At 42.0% G+C, this 24,499-nt stretch overlaps 1 protein-coding gene across 3 annotated transcripts; it reads right to left on the reverse strand.

Moving 5' to 3' along the window:
• Window positions 1-306: 306 nt before the first annotated feature.
• Window positions 307-24,197, reverse strand: LOC110533759 (cohesin subunit SA-2). 3 transcript variants are annotated; one of them, XM_021618264.3, is made up of 34 exons: window positions 23,848-24,197; window positions 19,531-19,657; window positions 16,431-16,509; window positions 16,143-16,298; window positions 15,942-16,038; window positions 15,741-15,817; window positions 15,425-15,629; window positions 15,051-15,202; window positions 14,644-14,717; window positions 13,995-14,118; window positions 12,789-12,887; window positions 12,609-12,688; window positions 12,377-12,484; window positions 12,113-12,221; window positions 11,903-12,020; window positions 11,713-11,816; window positions 11,437-11,529; window positions 11,203-11,292; window positions 10,860-11,063; window positions 10,570-10,640; window positions 10,368-10,455; window positions 10,199-10,279; window positions 9,970-10,062; window positions 6,838-7,012; window positions 6,182-6,321; window positions 5,994-6,095; window positions 5,738-5,886; window positions 5,423-5,551; window positions 4,520-4,728; window positions 3,498-3,723; window positions 2,508-2,618; window positions 2,263-2,389; window positions 2,089-2,166; window positions 307-1,862 (listed from the first exon to the last, which is right to left on the reverse strand). In XM_021618264.3, exons 2-34 carry the CDS (start codon window positions 19,572-19,574, stop codon window positions 1,839-1,841), a joined length of 3,816 nt encoding a protein of 1,271 aa, XP_021473939.2. In that variant the 5' UTR covers window positions 19,575-19,657; window positions 23,848-24,197; the 3' UTR covers window positions 307-1,838. The 3 variants fall into 3 exon arrangements, 2 of the variants coding, with proteins under 2 accessions (XP_021473939.2, XP_021473940.2); XM_021618265.3 differs by lacking the exon at window positions 23,848-24,197 and adding an exon at window positions 23,787-23,840; XR_016483684.1 differs by lacking the exons at window positions 307-1,862; window positions 2,089-2,166; window positions 2,263-2,389 and having other exon boundaries at window positions 2,592-2,618; window positions 2,878-3,723.
• Window positions 24,198-24,499: the final 302 nt, after the last annotated feature.

The following is a 24,499-nucleotide window of genomic DNA, read 5'->3' on the forward strand; positions in this document are numbered from 1 at the left end:
TAGTTCTATAAGATAATCTTCATGAGCTAATGTCACATTGTGAATTTTGAATCATGTTATTAGAAACAACAAAGGCTTCATAATTAAAGTAAATGTCGAGTGCTATTATCTTATAAAACAAAATGGATAAGATCTCCTAAACCTGTGTTAACCTCAGACTTTATTTCCTGTGTATATTCCAAAACCCTGTTATTTTTTCCCATAGGGACGGCTGAACAAACTACAGGTAACTCATTTCTGGGTTTTGGGAATACAAGCTGGTGAGCTCTATAGACCTACTAAAAACTGATAACACTCAAATCATCACACAATTGCAGGGGGTTTATTTTGTTCAAAAAGTTACTGTCTCCAGACATAAATACAAACCATAAATGGTACAGTGGACACTTTGTAAATAGAATAAAAAACACATATGTATATACATTTGAATATATATATCTATGTGTGTATACATACACATACAGACGTATGCACACTTTCAGCAGTTCAATGCAAGGACAACAGAAAGGAAAATATCAAAATGACAGTATGACGCATACATCAAATTTAAGTGAAATTATGCATTTCAATTATTTATTTATTTACTGTCTAACCTTGCTACAATCTAAATAATGAAAAATATGAAACTCTGGTTTGTAGTTTCGTATTTAGATTTTGATGTGAGATTTTTACTTTTAAAAAGGAGGCTGTGTTTTAAGCTGTTTATAAAACTATAATTTACAATATTCATGATTACAATTTTATTCCTCCAAAAAAGCTTGTTGGGAACCGCAAACCAACCTAATGTACATAGAGGTAAAGAAAAGTTATTCAAACAAGAATCCTTAGAAAAGACAAACAAAAACATACAAATACAAAGGTCAATTCTTATACATAACTGCACATTAGTTAGGTTAATTTAAACCAGTTTACATTCTATTGAACCTTTTCCTAAATTGGATTTCAAATTAACAAAAACTGAACTAATATAAAATGAGCACCGATTCACAATATATTACACATTTTTATAACTGTATAATATGTAATTATATATTTACTTATATATAATAATATATTATGATACCATGATAGCTAATCCAAACTCTTAAAATGTTGTGTTTTAGAAACATTCTAGAAACAAGCTTTCTCTTACAGACAACAGAGAACATTTCGACCGCTCTTTTATACAACCCCTCTGCACAGTATACATTTGTACCACTCTTCAAAAAGTCACACAGCATTCAAATCATCAAACCTTTAAAAGCAAATCAGAATTCAAACTAAGCCTGTCAATTGGTCAAATGGCATTTGGGCATTATCAGTTCATCAAGAGGTCTCATCTATAACACTGGAAAAAAAGAAATAAACTGCAGGCCACATCTGTTGTTACCCACCAGAAATTCCATTACAAAGGTCATTTCTGTACTCTCTATGAGTAATAACATGATTATAAAGTACTGATTTACATCTGATTGTCATTACAAAATATCTATAAATCAAAGTCTTCTATATGTTATAAAAGCAGAACAGATTAACCTTTAAAAAAAGGTCTTCCAACAATATGAAGACATTTCACATTTTCTCTTACTGTATATGTTTTAATATATGGCTACATGCCATGCCAGATTTTATCTTTTAAAAGTATGTCAGACACTACGTATTTACATGACACAAAAACCTGCCCATTGATTGACAAAAGTAAAGGTGAAATTCAAACATGATGTCGAAAGGGCATCCATTGCTGCCTCACAAGCAAATAGTCCCATGAGCTTATCTTAAAGCAGTTCTCTACAGAGAATACTTCTGGTCATCAAAAAGGTTTTCGGTGACAACACAGTGTCCTCTTCATGCAGATCAGCTTAGAACATTGAAACATTGAGGACCTAAAAGGAAGGAAAATCCATTTTAGTTTTTTAATTACTTGCTGTATATTATGGAAAAGTGAATTGAAGAATATGAGTATAGTGTTTCCATGAGCATATGTATACCAAAGACACTAACTAACTAGGTATCAACACGGCCACTATTATTGTAAATCATATGGTTTGTTATACATTATCTTTAACAATGTAGATATCATTTTACTCTCAATAACAAACCAATACCCACCGAATCATCCATGATGGAAGAAGGGTCAAAGTAGTCAGGCTTCAGCTCCGATCTCTCTCTACGATTTTTCGATGGTGGCTAAACAATAACAGCAGAGTAAGAAGAAACACCAAAGCAGTAATATTCATAAATGCACTACTAGTGAGAAAATAAACATCATTGAGTATATTTTACCAGATCAATATCCATAGTGTCGAAATCCATGCCCTCGTTGAGATCTTCCAAACGGTCCTCTGATGACATCATTACATCCTCTACTATTGGCTCCTCATCGTCCTCCATGAGTCCTGAACTGCGGCGGCTAGAGGGTCAAAGACATGGCCACGAATAACTAAATACATTACACATGGCAGCAAATGACTATGTACTACACTGGGGTTGAAACACCACTGTGGTCTGGAAGAGAAGTGCCGTTTTACATTGCATGCTGCATGTGGCTTCTCATCTTGGCATACTGCATGCTGGCTCGCTCCTGCTGCTGCCGGGCCTCTGCCTGCTGTCTCTGGGCTAGCATCCAGGTCACCTGGGTACTGAAAACAGAGACCGAAGCATTAATACAGACAGTCATACTTATTCAAACAAGAGGTGAACTTCAGCGGTTTCATTGAATATATCATTAATTGTGATAACATCGCATACGTAGGTAGATAAGTAACATTACAATGGCTAGGGTGTCCAATCAAAAATTCATCTTTTGAAAAAAAAAAGCTAACAAGAAAAAAAAAATGGAAAATTGCATCGCGTAAAAAATAGGTTGGATTCTATGCAAAAATGAAGGCTACTGGCTACCTGACAGGCTCACTTTCCCGTTGAACTCCTCATCTTTCTCCTCGAATCCGCAGGACATAAAACAATATAGAGGTAAAATGGATATCGATATTCAGATGTGACATGTAGTATTTTCATATTTTAGAATACGATTTTCATATTAATAAAAATTCCTGTTAATTTTAGAAGATTTCTCACAAAAACAAGCGTCTCTGAAATGTCAACGGAGCACTGAGCCTATACCTAGCCATTTATTTACAAAGCCTTTTACATTTCATTCAGCTCGTGTCATGCTAATTTAGCTTTTTGTGACCCTTCGGAAACAACATTGAAGACGACGACCACAAAAAGTTAAATCCTCAAAAATGTGTTATGAGAAACCCGCACCGCTATGTCAACAGAGCTCAGTGCTTATTATCAGATGTATTAGGTTATAAAATCAGAGTTTTTGGATATAACGCTAATGAACATGAATAATCATATGTCTTGGTAAAACGTATTTTATAACTAACATAAGAAAAGAAATGTAATCATCAAAGCGCATTTCACCCACTCTGGGCAGAGTGGACACCCTACAATGAATAGCCAAAGATACTCATGAGAATCAAAAAGGTGTTGAGCCATAGAAAGGTGTTCCGTACTTGTAGTCCATGGGGGTCTGATGGTGCTGCTGCTGGGGGGGCAGCGGTTGCTGCTGCTGCTCGGATGTTATGCTGTAGACGCCCATGTAACTCTCCTCCGGCCTCATTTTCTTGGGGTCCCTCAGCACAGTGGAGCTGAGATGAGGCGAGGGCATCATCACTGGCGTTTGCACATTCTGCTCCCGGTTCATCCACACAGCGTCTGTACTGCAGCTGCTACTCTCCTCTGTTGCAATAGCAAGGGTTTCATAGGGTTTAATGAGGTTGTTATACAGCGGGCGGACTACTCACTGCTCAGATCGAGACATCTTAGCGCAGGGTTCCCCAACTGGCGGCCCACGAGACATATTTGGCTCGTGGGTGGTTTTATTTGGCCACCCCAAGTTTTCTGAGCAAAATATATATTTTTGTTTTTGGACAGACTAAAAACACTAGGAAATCAGCTCCAAGTGATCTTAATTTAAGATATCTGTTCCCAAGTATCCCATTCATAAGAGAGAAACGTGATTGTATACAAATGTAGACAAAGTTTGACATTTTTATGTTTTAGTGAAACATTAGATCTGTTTGGGCTTCTTGCGGTCAATTTGCTGCCAACAAATTATTTGTAATTATGTTCCTGCCCCTGACCATCCGCTCAGAAAGAAAAAAATAATAATCGCCCCGCGGCTGAATCTAGTTGATGATCCCCATCTTAACGGACTGGCTTTTTATAATGCCAACATCTCATAACGTCTAGCAAACACTCGCCTCAATTCATAAATATCTCATTTCCATTCAACAAGTTATTCCCAAGTGAAAATCTAATTGATCATTTGGCTAGATTTATTGTATTGCTTGGACAGGCTTTTAGCATCTGTTTGTCCCTGATCAATGATCTGACATTGTGCTGCAGGTGCCAGATTCAGGAACACAAGTTGTTGTGTATTTCATATCACTAAACATTGAGCTTTCAGGTTTAAATGCCCGTGTGTCATAGTATGTTGCCTGTGCTGTTCTGTGGCTCTGTGTCGGACCCTCACCTTCAGGCAGTTTCCTCTTCCCGGTGCTGGCTGGCTTAGCCTTCTTGCTCCTGATGCTGGAACCTCGGCTGCTGTAGCCGCTGATGACGGACATGGTGTCGTCGTCCCCTCCGGCCTGCAGGGAGTTCCTGTAGGAGATGAGGGGCAGCCAGCAGTCCTCTCGCTGCAAGGCCATCTGGAAGGTCATAAACCGCTCCAGGTAGAGGTGACTGCAGGGGACAGAGGACCACAACTCAACATCCATCATCTAGTGCAGTGGTAGTCACCAATATCTCAGAGGGAGCCACTCTTGTAAAACAAAATCACGGTGCAAGCTCCCATACCCATCTGAGGATGGGGGTTGGGAGGTCCCAAAGTCAAATTGATTCATACTTGATATTAAATAGATTTATACATGATATTTAAGATACTAATAACATGGACCATCAAGCTATTTGATTATCTGATTCTCTATTTTAGGACAATTGGTGAATCTTTAGAATCTGACCTTATCGCTATTATCTCAATAAAAGTTATAGTAGAAGATATGTCAAAACGGGTAATGGCAAATTTCAGTCTGAATGAAGTATTCTTTGGAGTGATCATCATAAAAGTATTGGAAAATTATTTCAATATGCGCTAGAAACTGATTTTACAGCTCGGTTTGTCCCAGTTGCTAATAAGGTAACTCATGTATCCACGGTTCCATGAACTAAGCAGCACATTCAGCTGAATGAGGAAAAAACAACTAAATGTTTTTACATTATTGCCACAAGCCGCCAATTAAGTCGCAGAGAGACGCATGTGGCTCGTGAGCTGCGCAATGACTATGCCTGATCTAGTATAGCTGTGGTCTGTCTGGCTTCGGATAAGAGAGTCACTGACTGCACAGAAAAATAAGTATAACAGTTTCCTCTGACTTACACAGTCTTCTTGTCCTGACGCAGCAGTTTAGAGGAGAACTCGCTGAGAATGTCTAGGAAGGCTAGGTTGAGAGGAGGGTTTCCCTCTCCCTGGGGACTGGGCTCCTTGAAGGCAAACTCGATTCCATCCCTGCAGCAAGTGCAGCACAAGACAACATGTTTAGGGAGGAATTGATTGAAGTATTGAGCTGTAAATACTTTAACAGTTCTGGGATGTTGAGAAGCCTCAAATTAAAGCATGCCTACAGAACTGTTAAACCTTTGGGCTTATTGATTTCTACTCAGAGGATGAGTTTTACATTTTCTGCAGGCTTACTTGTGTAACATGGCGATAGCCTCTCTGGTCTTCAGCTGATCCAGGCCAAAGGTCAACGAGAAACGTCGGGCCAGTTCTTTAATGCCGCAGAAGGACGACGACGAGCGGTCAAAGTTGCAGCCGAGGTCAGATAACATCTCATTGAAAAGCTGAAAGAGAAAAGTGTTGCAACTTGAAAATTGATCATCAAAACACTCACAATGTACAAAATGAAGACAATACTTTAAATGAACGTTAATGCCTCCAAGGCTCTTACCTGCTGCAAACTCAGAATGAGGGTCTTGGCACACTGGATCTTGTCAATTTGTCTTGTTTTACTCATCGTTTCCTTGATGATATCTCCATAGTCGTTGTAGTACTAGAGAGAAAAACACATGTAATCGATTGGGAATAGCACATGAATGGTTTTGTTAAGGGATAAATATTGTAGGAGGCCAGACATACCCTCATGTACTGCTTGAAGATATCAGCTCCAGTGTTCATCTCCACTACATTGTAAATGATCAGTTTGCAGTACGCTGCCAGCAGGTTCCGCCTCTTGTGTAAAGCCTCGATTTTACTGGCTTCATCATCATGCTGCCCATCTGATAAAATTAAGAAAACCAAAATATCACATTTTTTAAATTATTTTTTATTTCACCTTTATTTAACCAGGTAGGCCAGTTGAGAACAAGTTCTCATTTACAACTGCAATAAGTAACCCCTTGCAAAATGTCATCATTCAGGTCTCCATATAAGGTGTTCGCTTCAACTCAGAAAGAGCTCTGGTGTTCTACTACATATTTAAGACGTGTGTTCACATTAAAAGCCCTTCTCAGCTGTCTCCTTGTGTTGTGACTAGCTGCCAGGTGGGCTGAGTTGATGTCTGACTTGTGCTGCCTGAGGGTGGGCTGTTTGGCCTGTACGGTGACTGTCTGAGGGTGGGCTGTCTGGCCTGTACGGTGACTGTCTGAGGGTGGGCTGTCTGGCCTGTACGGTGACTGTGTGAGGGTGGGCTCTGTCTAGCCTGTATGGTGACTGTCTGAGGGTGGGATATGTCTGGCCTGTATGGTGACTGTCTGGCCTATATAGTGACTGTCTGCCAGGGGACTGTGTCTGACCTGTGCTGTTGTTGTCGTCGTCCTGGTCGATGAAGACGTGGTCCAGGATGAAGTTGAGTAGCTCGGCCTGCAGGGAGGAGTCTGGCGTGTAGATCAGAGCCTCCAGCTGCTCCCGGCTCGACGACACAATCTGGTGGCTGAAGATCATCAGGGCGTCACACAGGATGGTGAAGGCCTGGAACACAGTCAATCAATCAATCACATTTAGTTACAAAGCCTTTTCACGTTAACAGTTGCCACACAGGGCTCAGTGTTGTCCATAAGCGCTGGCCATCGGCTAAATAGCCGATAACAGACTTGTTGTAAGCTGCCTACTTTTTCCACTTGATAAATGAACTAGGCTTTTTTTTCTTCCATTAAAACATTTCAATTCGCTAATCAGAAAAGTCTTTATACCCTTCTCCCACTAAAATGAACGATATACATCTTTGAGTGATCTATTGATAGAACAGACACCTGTCAGTAATTAAGTGGGCGATGACAGGGAAACTGCTGGTTTGTCAGTCTGCCGTCTGTCCTGCCTCTCGATACCCATGTTATTTATGTACGCTGTGCTTGGCTGCAGTCAAATTTCATTTCAGAGGATGATGCTGCGTCATCGTTTCCTGTGAGTGAACTGACACGTCCCATAAGATGTAATGAGTTGAAATCCACTTATTGTTTTGTGGCAGAATCATCTATTTTCTTTTGCGTGTTTCAGAGGCCTACACAGCCACATAGGCTTTTACTGTGGTTTGAATGACGACAGAAAGAACAAGTGTTGACTAGTTTATTATTAAAGGTTTCAAACTGACTGTAAAGTCAATCTCCTATATCCTTTTTCATCAATCATACAACGTAGTGATATGTCACATCAGGAGTAAACCAAAGATCTTGTTTGTATTTTCCTAGGTTTCGAAGCCCATGTCGAGACTTGCCAGCGACTGCTAAAATGACTCTTCAGTGTAGTCTAGTGATGGGTTGTTCCCGAAAAAACGGCTATTGTTTGAACAGATGTCAGGTCAGCGGTAACCAACCTTTGAGTCAAGATCACTTTCGCAGTCAAAAAGCAAGCAGAGATCTACCACTCAGATAAAATAAAAACATAAAAATTGTAAACCAATGCAACGTTAGTAAAAACAGTCTGCAGGAATGATGTTTGTGCAGTAGGCCTATTGGCTATATGCTTGGCATGCCAATATTGTTCTTCTCAGACCATATTATATTTAAAAACTCGAGCTTTGAAAACAAAATAGATCAGTTGTTGTATCACTTGCGAGGCACAGCTGAGCATGAATTGAAATAAGCTGTACTTGCTTGGCACAGTGATTTGAGCTATCCGATTGGCCAGCGCAGTAGGCGGACTTGATGGTCTTCCGGGTAGGCAGAGTTTGTCTCTTCAGACAAATGTAATGGTTCAGAATGGAAACCTTTTGCCTAACCGGCACAGAGGGTTTCTGAATCAAGTGCACCTTCTGAATTAAGCACAAAGTCAAAAAAAGAAAATGATAATAAAGGAACGCAAGCTTTTGTCATTGACTTTTCTATAGAAATGTCTGGTGAGCAACTAGGAATGTCGCATCAGTTAGAGAGCCATTCATTTGGTTCCCTAACTTCCATACTGGTAGACGACTAACGCTTTTGGCGATTATCTGCAGATACATTTGGAAAGAATTAGACAAAGATGTTGACTCCTCACTGCAGGAACAACAGTAGTGGAGAGAGAGCCTCATTCTGGTCCAAATGATAAAAGAAAAGAGATTGAAAGCTATAACAGCATATTTTATGACACATGATATGGTATTATGAAATATATTAATACAGGCCTATTGATTTGATTAGTGTCGACAATGGAGTAGCCTAATCAACGGCTGCTTTCTGTGTAGCAAAGCCCATATTTAACACCTGCTTCATTCTACAATCATACCTGTAGGTTTATTCATTAGTGCCTGACTTTGTGTATTTGTGAGAATGCACAATCTGGCAGGGGTCCAACCCCTGACAATTTTTGCATTTAAAACCATTTCCCCACAATTCTATATTGTTTCTCAATAGGGAGCCCATGTTGACTTGACAGAACAAACTTTTTTTCTTAGGTTTTTGCCACTATAAACTAGTTTCTGACTAGATTACTAATCTACCGCTTTCCCTCAAAGTCCCACCCACAGTGATTGAGTGACAGGTCTGAAACCCTACCAACTCTGTGACTCACAAATATCCTGCCCCCTCCCCTGACAATCCCACCCCCAGTGATTGACTGACAGGCCAAACTGTCAAATTACAAAATTACACGTTGGTTTCCTTACCCTAAGTGTCCACAGCTGCAGAGCCAATAAAATACATAATTTGAATAACAAACATCATTGTGGCAATTCATATCTTGCAGAAAAACTGTAAATATGACTTTCATCAAGAGAAGACAGGTTTAATGCTAAAAAAGGTTATCTTACTAAGAAAATAGTCCTGATCATAAAGGCCTAGGCGATATCCAAAACAACTAACCAACTAAACTCATTTCAGTCATGTCTTTCTACTCAATACCACAACACATTTTTACCAATCTGGGAGGTAAAGTCATTAAAGTATTCAATAATTCAGCTGTGTATTTCAGATGGAATCAAGGCATTAGAAGGTAGAGATAGTTCTGAAAAATAAAATTCCAGGGGGGGCATGTACCCCCTGCACCCCCCAGCCCAGAACTCCCTGGCTGGCTACTTTTTCTATTTGGCTGGCTACTCCATGTACTTAAGGGAAAACACTAAGTGCTTTATGCCTCGACCACACCGACAGCGTCATTCTGTTTGGTACAGCAGAAGTACATTCCTCTCCAATGGAACGCTGCATTAACCTTGCAGCAATGTGTTGCAGAGGCAGTTGCAGTGCGTTCTGTGTGGTGCATACGTTGGATTTATTGAACACATGCATCAGACTGTATGTGAAGACGGCTTGACAGAAATGGTAGCAGGTGAAGGTTGAACTTTTGTTGCACACATATCCAGATGATGTTTTACACAATGATGCTGTCGGTGTGATCGTGGCATTACAGTAATCAGCCAGCACAGCAACTTTTTAGCACTCACTGAATAGTGAACACACACCATATGGGAAAATGTGTCTAAGTCCAGCGATCCGACATGATGTAGGACAACCCACCTGCTCTTTGACGGTGGTGTTGACACTGGTGAGGTAGCTCTGGCACATCAGACAGAAACCCCTCATCTGCTTCCTCAGGGTCACCATGTCCGCCTGGAAACACAACAGATATTCTCAGTATTCAGTGCTCACTATTTAAGCAGTAAACCACATTCATTATCCAGGCATAATTGTCACTAGCATTTGTAGAAAGCGGATAGTCATTAGTCACTGATAACAGTGTATTTACCTTTGTGGAGCTGCCCTCTGAAACCTTGGCTAGGTGCCACAGGATGACATAGTGTGTGCACTGCATCGCATGAATGACAATCTGGGAAAGAGAATATTACAAGGTAAGTGATAGTAAAGAATTGAGAATAGGTGAGTTTAAAGGGATAACAGGGTTATGCTTTAGGTACCTGCTCAGGCATATCACCATTCTGAAGTCCTGTGTTTAATAGCTTATAGTTGCTGGTGAACAGGTCCCATTTAGAGAGGTCATGCGCACTGCAGAGGAGAGAGAAACACAATCTAGTCAGATAAGGAGTTCTGATTTATCTACCGTTCACTGGCAAATGTTTGGATTACACATTAGTCGTTAAATCTTGATCGAGGCCTTACTTGTGGAACGCAGTGATCCTCTTCAGTGTGGACAGGACCTGGTAGGCATCATCCTCATCTGGTTCCTCACCCTGAAACAACAGATAACTGTCTAGTGAAATCCCACTCAAATGTACAATTCCTGTCTCAATAGAACACAAGTACTACCTTACAAAATTACAATGACAAAACCCTACAAGAAATACTCTGAAGGTTCAGTGTCCTGTAGTCTTTAAATATCATTAAATCTGACAAACAGTTGTAAATCTGATCTCAAACAGTCCCTGAACCACGAAGCCATGTGAGCCCACCTCTTGTAGGAAGTCCTCCAGGAGTCTGTTGAACTTGTCCACCAGCTCGTCCAGTAGCTGGGACCTGGCAATGTCCACCCTGTTGAAGATGGTGAACTCCTCGTTGCAGAGAGCGTGGTAGGTCATGGAGCACGCCTCCAGCACGTCAGTCTCTGTGTGCTTCTCCACCACCTCCCTGATCTGACGCAGCAACGACTCCAAGTGCTGCACACAAACAGAGGGCAAAGGGATGCGAGGTCTCAAACTACATTCGGCCGCAATGACAGTGTGAATAACTTACCGTTAACAATCTAAGGTACGGTAGGATTAGTTGAGGTCCAGAAATGTCAGACAATTCACAAACCTTTTCCAATCGACCAGTGGTGTAGATTTCCAGGTCAAAGAACTGCGGCAGCTGCAGTAAGTTGGTCACCTTCTCAGCATCAACAGAGTACTGTGAGGAAAAGATGGAGAGGGTGAGGGGAGCTACAAGATACTGAGGGTTGAGTAAGAGGTCATCTATCTGGCGGCTGAGTTCTATATAGCAGCTGTGTGTAGACTGTCAAGTGACAGTCGTTTAGATGACTTGATAACTGACCTTAGCCAACAACAGAGGCAACGCCACAGCGAAAATCTCAGTGATTCTCGTCCGGTCATCCAGCTGGGTTTTCTTCTCCTTCGCTGTCAAGACCTAGGATCATTTTCAGAATAGCCAAATTACATCACAATCATGTTATATGAAAGGTTTTCATATAACCTCAGTCATCGGAGTGAATGTTCAAAGATGGCTTCTGAGAATAGAGCCTTGAGAGCTCACTAGTACTGGAGTTGACCACTGAGGGGCTTACATTGGTATATGCCAAGCAGCACTCACCCTCTTCCCTGTGCCTCTGCCCACTGGAGGGTGGCACTCACAGGCCTGGCGGATGGCACACAGCATGATCTCTATCAGAGCAGTCTCCTGGTGGTCAGTCAGGGCTGGACAGGGACAAACATGTTGATGAGATATGACAGTGTGAACAACAGTGTGTGTTTGTGTGCAAGTGCTTGGTGCTCCTCCTTACCCTCCTCCCCTGGCATGGGCTCATCCAGCAGCAGGCTGATCATGCTCTCCCAGTCTTTTAGCAGCTCCCCTGCACACTCCCACAGACTGTCCACCAGGTAGGCCCCGTGCTCATGGAGCTGCAAACATTCAGAGATTTTCACAACCGAAACACGTGCCCCATGTAGGTCACTTCAAACAGACAGAGACTCTACATGGAGCCTGAACACACCTCACTCTCCAGGAAGAAGAAGACGGTGGTCTTGATGAGGTTCCCGTTGACGCTCTGCCTGCCCCTCCTGGGCATCCCTTCCTCCTCTGGACCTCGATGGCTGAAAAGCCTAAGAACAGGACAACATTGAGGTCAGGCTAAATGCTGCTGGATAACTCTCAAACTAACTTTAATTTCTCAGCATGGAGGCATTTCCAAACCAAATAGGGCTTTAATCACAATTCAGCTTCCACCACAGCTTCAGACAGCCGGTGTGAGACCTACTTCTTATAGAGGAACTCTCCTGCAGCCACAGCCACAGGTCGATGAGCAGAGTAGACCAGATGGTAGACACTCTCACAGTCCTCTGCTGTCAGGACCTCATCACTGCTACTGCAATGTGACAACAACAGAGACAGGGCTCTAAGGTCTCAACGGGGTCAGCGGAGGGTCAGGGGTCACAGAGTACTGAACACTAATACATTTGCAATATTAACATGTTTTGCAGAATACTTACTGCAAGACAAGAGTCAGAAGTTTTATGGCTTGCACTGCAACATCATACTCCTTATCCAGAGTCATCGACACAATGCGGTCCTGTCAATGACAGGAAAGTCAACATCTGGCCAACCACGATGTGGTATGTTATGTACAGGATTTCCCAGTCAGTGGTGAGATGGTTGAGTGCCTGACGTACCTTGAAGCGGCTGGTGAAAAGCTCCAGCCGAGTGTTGAGCTCCCGGTTATAGTACAGGCCCTGGAGCGCAGTCAGACACTTGAGACGCACTTCACCTTGCTGCAGTCACAGGGAAGACAATGTTGTAACCACAACGTTCAAATCTCAATGCTGTAGCTCAGTGGTTCCCAAACTGTGTGTGTGGGGGGGGGGGGGGGGGGTGCGGGAACTCAGTGCAGCTTTAAACTGACTCTTGAAAGTTGTAATAGTAGAATGCACAAGGTGCAATTTCGAAATGAAGTAGTGCATCATCAGTTCCTCTTGTCATGTTAGTCATTACATACCTCTGTTGGCTTCTGGAAATATACTTATTCATGTCACTGAGGGAGAGATGGCAATGTGTAACATTTATATTCTGTCTGAAAATGTCATTGTTAACCATCAGGGATCATATGGGAGGAGAAGAGATAGTCTGGTGCAAGTCAACTTGACAGCCGTGAGAGTTGGGGAGGAGTGAGCAATTTGGGTCCGAAGTCAGGTCAGATGAAGTGAGGAAGAACAGATATCACTAAGGTTCTGTCTAGCAACAGAGATGCACTGGCTGTTCAGATGTGTAGAAGTTCTTGTGTGAATATGTGTTTTGTCTTATGCAGCTGTATGACACAATGGGTGAAAAAAACTTGGTTTAAGCTTTACTAATCGTCCGTGAGTTTTAATAGGTTCATTTAGAACCTAACACCTTAGAGAGCTATGTATAACTAGCCAATGTTAGCTAATGCTTTTGATACTGTAAATGTTTAGTCACTCAAATAACATGAATATACATTAGACATGGCAAAATATATACATTTGCAAGACAATTAGCTTTCAAACTGCAACATTTTCTTTGCTCCCCATAAAAAAAAAGTGTAGAATTGCAGGAAATAAGATTTTAAATCTGCAAAATTCTCTCCACCAACAAGAAGGGGGTGAACAGTTTGTGTCATGAACAGTGCTTGTGCCCATAGAAATAGACATGGCGTGTGTTTAGAGAGGGGCGCGGGATGTTCCCCAATGCTGGAAGGGGGGCCCCAAGTGAAAAGGTTTGGGAACCCCTGCTGTAGCATTTCAACCCTGATAATAAACCTACTATTGAAATACACAGTACATCTTACTTGAATACAAGAGACTGTACTGGCAACGCTTTACCACTCCCACAAATGCGATTTGACATATTGCATGGCTCACCTTGTCATGCATGGTCCATCCGACATACTTCAGATAACTGTCATTGAGAAAAGCATCGCTGTACATCTTCATCCATACCCCAATCTCCTCAATGCAGATTGCACGGATTTCAGCTATGGCATCACTGATAAACAGAGAAGAAATGTCCAGACTTATTCACAGACCCATCATGCTCACTGGTCAATTCAATTATTTGATACCTTATGGCAGGGCAGTAAAAGAGGATTCATTAGAAAAGCTTAAGTGGTACAGCCAGAGGCAGTTTTAAAAGCCTACTTAGATCAGATATCAGTGGCACATGCTGTGCCATGATGAGCTGTTCTGCCTTAGCAACCGTTGCTGCCTGTTTAGCACAAGAGGGCGCCACAGAGCCTTGGAACAGCTCAGTGAAAGACCAGTCTGCACATCTCAGCTGCTGTATGCCTTCCATGCCACTGAAGTTGATTTCCACATTGAGATATCTAACTCTCTGACATCACAGTTCTCTTTTTAGACCCCCTAACTTTAATAAAAAACCTAACTACATAAAAAACATTCATAATTTCCGCCCTAAAACAATACATGATTGTAAATATAACGCATAATCCATGACAGTTCTAATTGGATTCATTGTTCTGCATGTAGAAAGATGACAAATTACAATACATACCGATATCTGTGAACAAACACTCCTTTGAAAATCGCATTCATCATGTTTTCAATTTCGTCTTGATTTTCTTGAAGCTGAAAATAGAAACATTTCAAATAAAAAATGCCTTTAAGATTTCTAAATGGAAAGAAGAGGAGGGTGCACAACCAACGCGAGTCGAGGAGCAACACTATTAAAAGTCTGACGCTCAGGATTTCATCAATGGCCTTCATCAGAAACTGGTTCGGATGAAGGCAATTAATGAAGGCCAAAAAAGTCAAGCTTTTAGATGTTAAAATAAAATAATATGCTTTAATTGGTGAGCAAGCGATGCGCCGTTTCCTTTTGAAATATACATATTTAAATGGTCAGGTTAGAATTGTTAGGACCACGTAACAGCTCAGGCACCATAAGAGGAACCTACTCACCTCTTTACGCTTCTGTAAAAGGAGCTCCAGCCTATCATTGGCCCTCTTGGCCATGACCTTGTTCCTCTCTGCCTCGTACTGCCTCTGAGTGTTGTCCATGTTGATGCTCAGGTTCAGAGCCACGTTCACCAAGGCGGTCATCAACTTCATGGCTGGTAGAGACAACAACTGACTTGAGTGACATCTACTAATTAATAAGGCACTATTAATGCAGACTGGCCATCAAGTCAAGGTATATTGAACAGGCCTACATATAGACACACAACATATCCCCCATAAAAGATAGCATTACATACATCAAGCTAGTAGTTTAACAGTGCTTAAACTGCAGCCCTCCCTCAACTGCCCAGTGTCTATGTTGTGTTAGTACTGACCTGCCAGGGTGCTGGTGTGTCTGAAGGCTCGGACCTGTGAGTCAGACAGGCCCGTGAGCAGCGAGATAACCGTGTCCATCATGTACTCATCATAGATGATGCTGTACTGACACTGCCGCACCAGCACCCCGATAAACTCACAGAAGCTCGACTTGAACTTCTTCCACAGTGGCCCTGCCATGGTTAACGGGTAGTCCCCGCTGTCCTATATGATCACACAGAGAGAGAGAGAGAAAAATAGAGAATAACGTGTAGATTGACCCTATAGACAGAGGCATAAATAACGACGTACAGTAAGTGTACCATCAGACAGTACCTCGTCAAACTCCTCAGTCATCTTCCTGATTATTTCAGAGTTTTGCATGTGCCTGAACATCTCTGCACTGACAGCACCTGTAGCAAAATAAAACAGAATAACCATAACATCGCTCAATAATCACAAGTCATGGATGCAAAATGATTTAGAAACTACTTTCTCAGGGTTTAGTATTCTATTCAATCCACTCTGGGTGCCTACCTTTACAGCCGGAGCACTGGATGAAGAAGTTGATCAAGTCCAGGAGTGCAATGTCTCGATCGTTCTTGTAAGACTCAATCCAGTCATCAACGACAGACTAAAAGAAAAGACACCCATTCACCATCACTTTAATATGAACATACTATAATCTCCAACATGCTTTGAGAATTACATTGTCTAATAAAAAAAGTTTGTACCAACCTGCGTGGCACTCCTCCCCATTTTCACCACCTCGAACAGGGTCAAGTTCTCCATCCCATTCTCCTGGTGGTGACCATTCACCCGGCCAAGGCCAGCACCCTTCGCTGCCCCACCCTTTCCCTTCTCTCCAGGGGCTTTCTTCCCCTTCTTACCCGCCTAGAACAGACAAGGATACCATGTAAAGTGTCAGTGTACATTGTGTATGCACAAATGAATAACAGTACGTGGCCATAGCCAACTTATTATGGCTTTCTTGTGTTGATAGAGGATTTTAGATGCAATTCTCACCTTTCCTTTCCCAAGCTTTGCATTTTTGACATCAGGGTCCTCAAGGTCTGTGTCAGAGGACAACTGTGTATCAGCCTCCCTGTTCAGAAACCAAAATGAGGTCATAGCAACCTTTCATTGAGTTCCGCGGTTGCCATGGCACTGTAAGGAAGCCTTGGCAGACAGCTCTGTAAACATTGTACACTGAACAAAAATATAAACGCAACATGTAAAGTGTTTCATGAGCTGAAACAAATGACCCCAGAAAATTTCCACATGCACAAAAAGCTTATTTCTCTCAAATGTTATGCACAAATGTGTTTACATCCCTGTTAGTGAGCATTTCTCCTTTGTCAAGATAATCCATCCACCTGACAGGTGTGGCATATCAAGAAGCTGATTAAACAGCATGATTATTACACAGGGGCACCTGGTGTTGTCACACTACATAACGCCACAGATGTCTCAAGTTGAGGGAGCGTGAAATTGGCATGCTGACTGCAGCCTACCAGACGAGCTAAATGCCTTTTATACCAGCTTCGAGGCAAGAAACACTGAAGCATGCATGAGAGCACCAGCTGTTCCGAACGACCGTGTGATCACACTCCATGTAGCCGATGTGTGCAAGACCTTTAATAAACAGGTCAACATTCAAAAAGCTGTGGGGCCAGACGGATTATCAGGACGTGTACTCAAAGCATGCGCGGACCAACTGGAAAGTGTCTTCACTGACATTTTCAACCTCTCCCTGACCGGGTCTGTAATACCTACATGTTTCAAACAGACCACCGTAGTCCCTGTGCCCAAGAAAGCGAAGGTAACCGGCCTAAATGATTATCGCCCCGTAGCACTCATGTCGGTAGCCATGAAGTGCTTTGAAAGGCTGGTCATGGCTCACATGACCACCATGCCGGAAACTCAAGACCCAGTCCAGTCCAGTTCGCATACCGCCCCCAACAGATCCACAGATGACAATCTAAATCGCACTCCACACTACCCTTCCCCACCTGGACAAAAGGAACTACGTGAGAATGCTGTTCATTGAATACAGCTCAGCGCTCAACACCATAGTATCCACAAAGCTCATCACTAAGCAAAGGACCCTGGGACTAAACACCTCCCTCTGCAACTGGATCCTGGACTTCCTGACGGGCCACCCCAGGTGGTAAGGGTAGGTAACAACACATCCGCCATGATGATCCTCAACATTGGGGCCCCATGGGGGTGCGTGCTCAGTCCCCTCCTGTACACCCATGACTTCATGGCCAAGCACAACTCCAACACCATCATTAAGTTTGCTGATGACACAACAGTGGCAGGCCTGATCACTGACAATGATGAGACAGCCTATAGGGAGGAGGTCAGAGACCTGGCAGTGTGGTGCCAGGACAACAACCTCTCCCTCAATGTGAGCAAGACAAAGGAGTTCATCGTGGACTATAGAAGAGGCAGGGCCAAACAGATCCCCATTAACATCAATGGGGCTAAAGTGGAGCAGATCGAGAGCTTCAAGTTCCTTGGTGTCCACATCACCAACAAACTATGATGGTACCAACACACGAAGACAGTTGTGAAGAGGGCATGACAACACCTTTTCCCCCTCAGGAGACTGTAAAGATGTGGCATGGGTCCCCAGATCCTCAAAAAGTTATACAGCTGCACTATCGAGAGCATCCTGACCGGTTGCATTACTGCCTGGTTGGCAACTGTTCTGCATTTGACCGCAAGGCGCTACAGAGGGTAGTGTACATCACAAGGGGCCAAGCTTCCTGACATCCAGGACCTATATACTAGGCAGTGCCAGAGGAAGGCCCAAAAAAATGGTCAAAGATTCCAGTCACCCAAGTCATAGACTGTTCTCTCTGCTACCGCACGGCAAGAGGTACTGGAGCGCCAAGTCTAGGACCAAAAGGCTCCTTAACTGCTTCTACCCCCCCCAAGCCATAAGACAGCTGAACAATTAATCAAATGGCTATTTACATTGACACCATTCGCTGTTTAGTATCTATGCAGTCACTTTACACATTACCTCAACCAACCTGTAACCTCGCACATTGACTCGGTACCCGCAGGTAGCCTAGTGGTTAGAGCGTTGGGTCAGTAACCGAAAGGTTTCTGGATCGAATCCCCGAGCTGACAAGGTAAAAATCTGTTGTTCCGCCCCTGAGCAAGGCAGTTAACCCACTGTTCCCCAGGCGCCGAAGACGTGGATGTCAATTAAGGCAGGACCCTGACCTCTGATTCAGAGGGGTTGGGTTAAATGCGGAAGACACATTTCAGTTGAAGGCATTCAGTTGTACAACCCCTTTCCCTATCCCTGTATATAGCCTTGTTATTGTTATATCATTTTATTGTGTTACTTTTAGATTTTATTTTATTATAATTTTTTTGACTCTAGTTTATTTAGTAAATATTTTCTTAACTTATTTCTTGAACTGCATTGTTGGTTAAGTATTTCACGGTAAGGTTGTATTCGGCGCATGTGATAAATAACATTTCATTTGCAGGAACGTCCACCAAAGCTGTTGCCAGAGAATTTAATGTTAATTTCACTAACATAAGCTGCCTCCAACATTGTTTTACAGAATTTGCAGACCACGTGTAACCACGACAGCCCAGGACCTCCACAGCTGGCTTCTTCACCTGCGGGATTGTCTGAGACCAGCCATCCGGACAGCAGATGGAGGAGTTTTCTGTCTGTAATAAAGCCCTTTTGTGGGTAAAACTATTTCTGATTTGCTGGGCCTGGCTCCCAAGTGGGTGGGCCTATAACTTTCTAGGCCCACCCATTGCTGTGCCACTGGCCAGTCATGTGAAATCCATAGATTAGGGTGTAATGAATTTATTTCAATTTACTGATTTCCTTTTATGAACTGTAACTCAGTAAATTTGTTGATATTCTTACATTTTGCAAACATTGGACCAACACTTTACATTTTGCATTTATATTTTTGTCCAGTATATATTTTATATATTTGATTTTTTCAAGCAACTGAGATTCTGTATGAAAAGTGCTATATAAAATAAATATATTATCATTATACACACTGAACTAGTTTGAAGGTCTATCTATGCAATACAATGGTGATTATGTCCACTGCATCTTCACCGTTATACTTACTGAGGAAACTGAAACTCTGTGTGCAACTCCTGTGCTGCTATCATTTCTTTAACATTTTCTGGGCCCACTCTAGTAAGTATGGCCTTCTCCCCTTCTCAGGATACACCAAAATGTAGGGTAATACAACCTAGAATATATGAAAAGAAATGAGGGGTTAGTTCAATTGAGAAATCTATTGTGTTTCATAGAAGAGCCCTTCAGAGTACATACTTTGAGTGGAACACACTGCCCTCCTCTGAACGGATTTCCCTTCATGGACAGGTTTCAAACTTTCAAATGGACAAATGCAGTAACTTAAACATAGGCGTAAAAGCATCATTAGACTGCTTACAGTGCCTTGCGAAAGTATTCGGCCCCCTTGAACTTTGCGACCTTTTGCCACATTTCAGGCTTCAAACATAAAGATATAAAACTGTATTTTTTTGTGAAGAATCAACAACAAGTGGGACACAATCATGAAGTGGAAGGATATTTATTGGATATTTCAAACTTTTTTAACAAATCAAAAACTGAAAAATTGGGCGTGCAAAATTATTCAGCCCCTTTACTTTCAGTGCAGCAAACTCTCTCCAGAAGTTCAGTGAGGATCTCTGAATGATCCAATGTTGACCTAAATGACTAATGATGATAAATACAATCCCCCTGTGTGTAATCAAGTCTCCGTATAAATGCACCTGCACTGTGATAGTCTCAGAGGTCCGTTAAAAGCGCAGAGAGCATCATGAAGAACAAGGAACACACCAGGCAGGTCTGAGATACTGTTGTGAAGAAGTTTAAAGCCGGATTTGGATACAAAAAGATTTCCCAAGCTTTAAACATCCCAAGGAGCACTGTGCAAGCGATAATATTGAAATGGAAGGAGTATCAGACCACTGCAAATCTACCAAGAGCTGGCCGTCCCTCTAAACTTTCAGCTCATACAAGGAGAAGACTGATCAGAGATGCAGCCATGAAGTGGAACGACATTTATTGGATATTTCAAACTTTTTTAACAAATCAAAAACGGAAAAATTGGGCGTGCAAAATTATTCAGCCCCCTTAAGTTAATACTTTGTAGCGCCACCTTTTGCTGCGATTACAGCTGTAAGTCGCTTGGGGTATGTCTCTATCAGTTTTGCACATCGAGAGACTGACATTTTTTCCCATTCCTCCTTGCAAAACAGCTCGAGCTCAGTGAGGTTGGATGGAGAGCATTTGTGAACAGCAGTTTTCAGTTCTTTCCACAGATTCTCGATTGGATTCAGGTCTGGACTTTGACTTGGCCATTCTAACACCTGGATATGTTTTTTATTGAACGATTCCATTGTAGATTTTGCTTTATGTTTTGGATCATTGTCTTGTTGGAAGACAAATCTCCATCCCAGTCTCAGGTCTTTTGCAGACTCCATCAGGTTTTCTTCCAGAATGGTCCTGTATTTGGCTCCATCCATCTTCCCATCAATTTTAACCATCTTCCCTGTCCCTGCTGAAGAAAAGCAGGCCCAAACCATGATGCTGCCACCACCATGTTTGACAGTGGGGATGGTGTGTTTAGGGTGATGAGCTGTGTTGCTTTTACGCCAAACATAACGTTTTGCATTGTTGCCAAAAAGTTCAATTTTGGTTTCATCTGCCCAGAGCACCTTCTTCCACATGTTTGGTGTGTCTCCCAGGTGGCTTGTGGCAAACTTTAAACGACACTTTTTATGGATATCTTTAAGAAATGGCTTTCTTCTTGCCACTCTTCCATAAAGGCCAGATTTGTGCAATATACGACTGATTGTTGTCCTATGGACAGAGTCTCCCACCTCAGCTGTAGATCTCTGCAGTTCATCCAGAGTGATCATGGGCCTCTTGGCTGCATCTCTGATCAGTCTTCTCCTTGCACGAGCTGAAAGTTTAGAGGGACGGCCAGGTCTTGGTAGATTTGCAGTGGTCTGATACTCCTTCCATTTCAATATTATCGCTTGCACAGTGCTCCTTGGGATGTTTCAAGCTTGGGAAATCTTTTTGTATCCAAATCCGGCTTTAAACTTCTTCACAACAGTATCTCGGACCTGCCTGGTGTGTTCCTTGTTCTTCATGATGCTCTCTGCGCTTTTAACGGACCTCTGAGACTATCACAGTGCAGGTGCATTCATACGGAGACTTGATTACACACAGGTGGATTGTATTTATCATCATTAGTCATTTAGGTCAACAATGGATCATTCAGAGATCCTCACTGAACTTCTGGAGAGAGTTTGCTGCACTGAAAGTAAAGGGGCTGAATAATTTTGCACGCCCAATTTTTCAGTTTTTGATTTGTTAAAAAAGTTTGAAATATCTAATAAATGTCGTTCCACTTCATGATTGTGTCCCACTTGTTGTTGATTCTTCACAAAAAAATACAGTTTTATATATTTATGTTTGAAGCCTGAAATGTGGCAAAAGGTTGCAAAGTTCAAGGGGGCCGAATACTATCGCAAGGCACTGTATGTTCAACCATGTAGACCAATTATTTTTGACTCATCACATACACTGCTGCTTATTATATATTGTTGCATAGTCACTTTACCCCTACCTAAATTACCTTGTACCGCTGCACATGGACTCGGTAATGGTACCCTGTGTATATAGCCAAGTTATCGTTCCTCATTGGGTATTATTATTATTTTTCTCTCTGCATTGTTGGAAAGGGCCCGTAAGCATTTCACTGTTAGCCTACACCTGTTGTTTACGAAGCATGTGACGAATGGAAATGTGGGCACCAACTTTCAAGCCAGCTGCAATTATAATAAAGTTAGCTAAGGTAACTAGATAGTTGCTACTAGAGGAGGGGTCCCCAATTAAACTCATCCGCGGGTTGATTTTTGTATCTTGATCAGAGCGCCGAAACATAATTATAAGTAATATGTATACTGGGGCAGCAGGTAGCCTAGTGGTTAGAGCGTTAGACTTGTAACCAGAAAGGTTGCACGATCGAATCCCAGAGCTGACAAGGTAAAAATCTGTCATTCTGCACCTGAACAAGGCTGTTAACCCACTGTTCCTAGGCCGTCATTGAAAATAAGAATTTGTTCTTAACTGACTTTCCTAGTTAAATAAAGGTAAATAACACTGCAAGAAGCGCAAACAGATATAATATTTGACAAAATAATTTGAATTTCAAACCTTGATTACATTGGAATACAATACATATGCCTCTGTGTTTGTGTGGGAATACTTGGGAACAGATGTAAGATGATTAGTTGACGATTTTACAGTATTTTAGTTCAAACGAATATATATCTATATTATATATACACACACACACACACATTTGTTCAGAAAGTTGAGGGGCCAAATAAAATCGCCAGCTGGCCTAACTCGGCCCGCCCTTTGGGGAACCCTGATGTAGCTAGCCAGCCTAGTTCGTTGCTTTGCTAAGTAGCTTGCTAACCAGGTATTAAAGCTAACGATGCTTCAAGATGAAGGCCATTCGCTAAGCCGCGTTAGCAAATTTCTTTGCAAGTGAGAAGAATGAACGAACTAACTAGTTAGATACGTCGGCTTTGCCTCCATTTTGAGGCCTGCTCCGTGTAAGGCCAGCAATTGACGTTCTTAAAATACTCCATCTTCGGCGAACACAAGCTAACGTAGTCTAGTATTCTGAGGTTGTCAGAACTGTAATGGTAGATACAGTAGATGTAACTAAGTTAATAGTTAAAAGAAACTACCCAACAAGTACGACCATGTATTTGTTGTCATACTAGCTAGCCAGATTTCCCATATCTACCTAGCTACTCCCAACAACAAGCTACCTAGCTAGCTTCCTTGTAAACAATGTTCGACGTCCTCCATCTTTGCCAGCAGCTAGCTAACGTTAGCTGGCTAACTATCATTATTATCTAGCTGGCTATCTAGCTAGGCAATGGTTGACGTTAGATAAACACTAATGGTGGGTTTTTGGTGAGCAAGACGATTAGGTAACAATTCCGACTCAAAATCAGGCAAAGTCGCTGCACACAATCGTAGAAGAGCAACATAACCTAGCTAGGTTAGCTAACGTTACCGTGTTGTTACTACTGTTAGCGTACTAACATTAATAGTTAACTTCACAACAAATGTATTTATCCTTGTCATAGTCAAGTGAAACGTCTATATGGTTTGATAAAAGCTGAGTTAACACGACACGGCTAATTTGCGATGTAACCGCTACTCCGAATCCAAGTTCCTTATTGTAGCTAGCTAACATGAGTTGTCCTACATAATAACGTGCTAGTGTATTCAACATTAATAGCAACACAGCTAGCTACCGTTAGCTCGCTGGATAAAACGACAAACTGCCAGAATCGTATCCGCCATTTTACAACTTACCTCGTTTGAATCAAACACTGTAATCAATCCTCAAAATAGTCCAGATGTTTCTGAAGTTGTGTCGCTCGAACTTTTATTAATTATTGAATATATACTTGGCTATTCATCACACTCTGATTTTTTTTGTTGTTCGGTCTGATTCCTGATCTATGGTTACTCTTTTTTTTTTTTACTGCTAGCTAACGTAACTAGCATGGCTCAGTTTGTTGTCGATGTATTCCTGTTGCTGATGTCGCACCACCTGTCGGTGAAATTGAACACTACACTTGATCGCAACCTAATTTTCGTTGGACATTGCCATAACACGTACTGTTGATGATACATAAACCACTGAGAACCAGTATACACATAATGGTATAGGTTTTGCACAGCGAAAATAAGAATAGCTTTTTACGCACAACACATGTTTTATGTACGAACCACAACAGATCATTGAATTATATTTGAAAGGGTTTACATCTCTAGTCTACCAGTTTCCACAACCATAAACTCCATTCTCTCACATAATTAAACAATCATGTCAGGTTGTAGGACAGAATCAGAAATCATGTTGGACAGTATCCGATTTTTTTTCTTCTTAATTTCTGTTACTTGCCATAACTCCAAGTGAGCCCTATAATAAAGATTTACATTTGCTGTGAGCCCTACACTA

Source organism: Oncorhynchus mykiss, chromosome 10, assembly GCF_057628025.1.
Source record: "Oncorhynchus mykiss isolate SJ-2025 chromosome 10, ASM5762802v1, whole genome shotgun sequence".
NCBI classification, from domain to species: domain Eukaryota; kingdom Metazoa; phylum Chordata; class Actinopteri; order Salmoniformes; family Salmonidae; genus Oncorhynchus; species Oncorhynchus mykiss.

Bases quoted from the DNA above. Each gene is read 5' to 3' on its own strand.
- LOC110533759 (XM_021618264.3), bottom strand. From the start codon at position 19,574: ATGATAGCAGCACAGGAGTTGCACACAGAGTTTCAGTTTCCTCA. The intron at 12,689-12,788 runs GTACGTCAGGCA...TGTCATTGACAG, and splicing joins TTTTCACCAGCCGCTTCAAG to GACCGCATTGTGTCGATGAC. The intron at 10,280-10,367 runs GTACCTAAAGCA...TCTCTTTCCCAG, and splicing joins ATGGTGATATGCCTGAGCAG to ATTGTCATTCATGCGATGCA.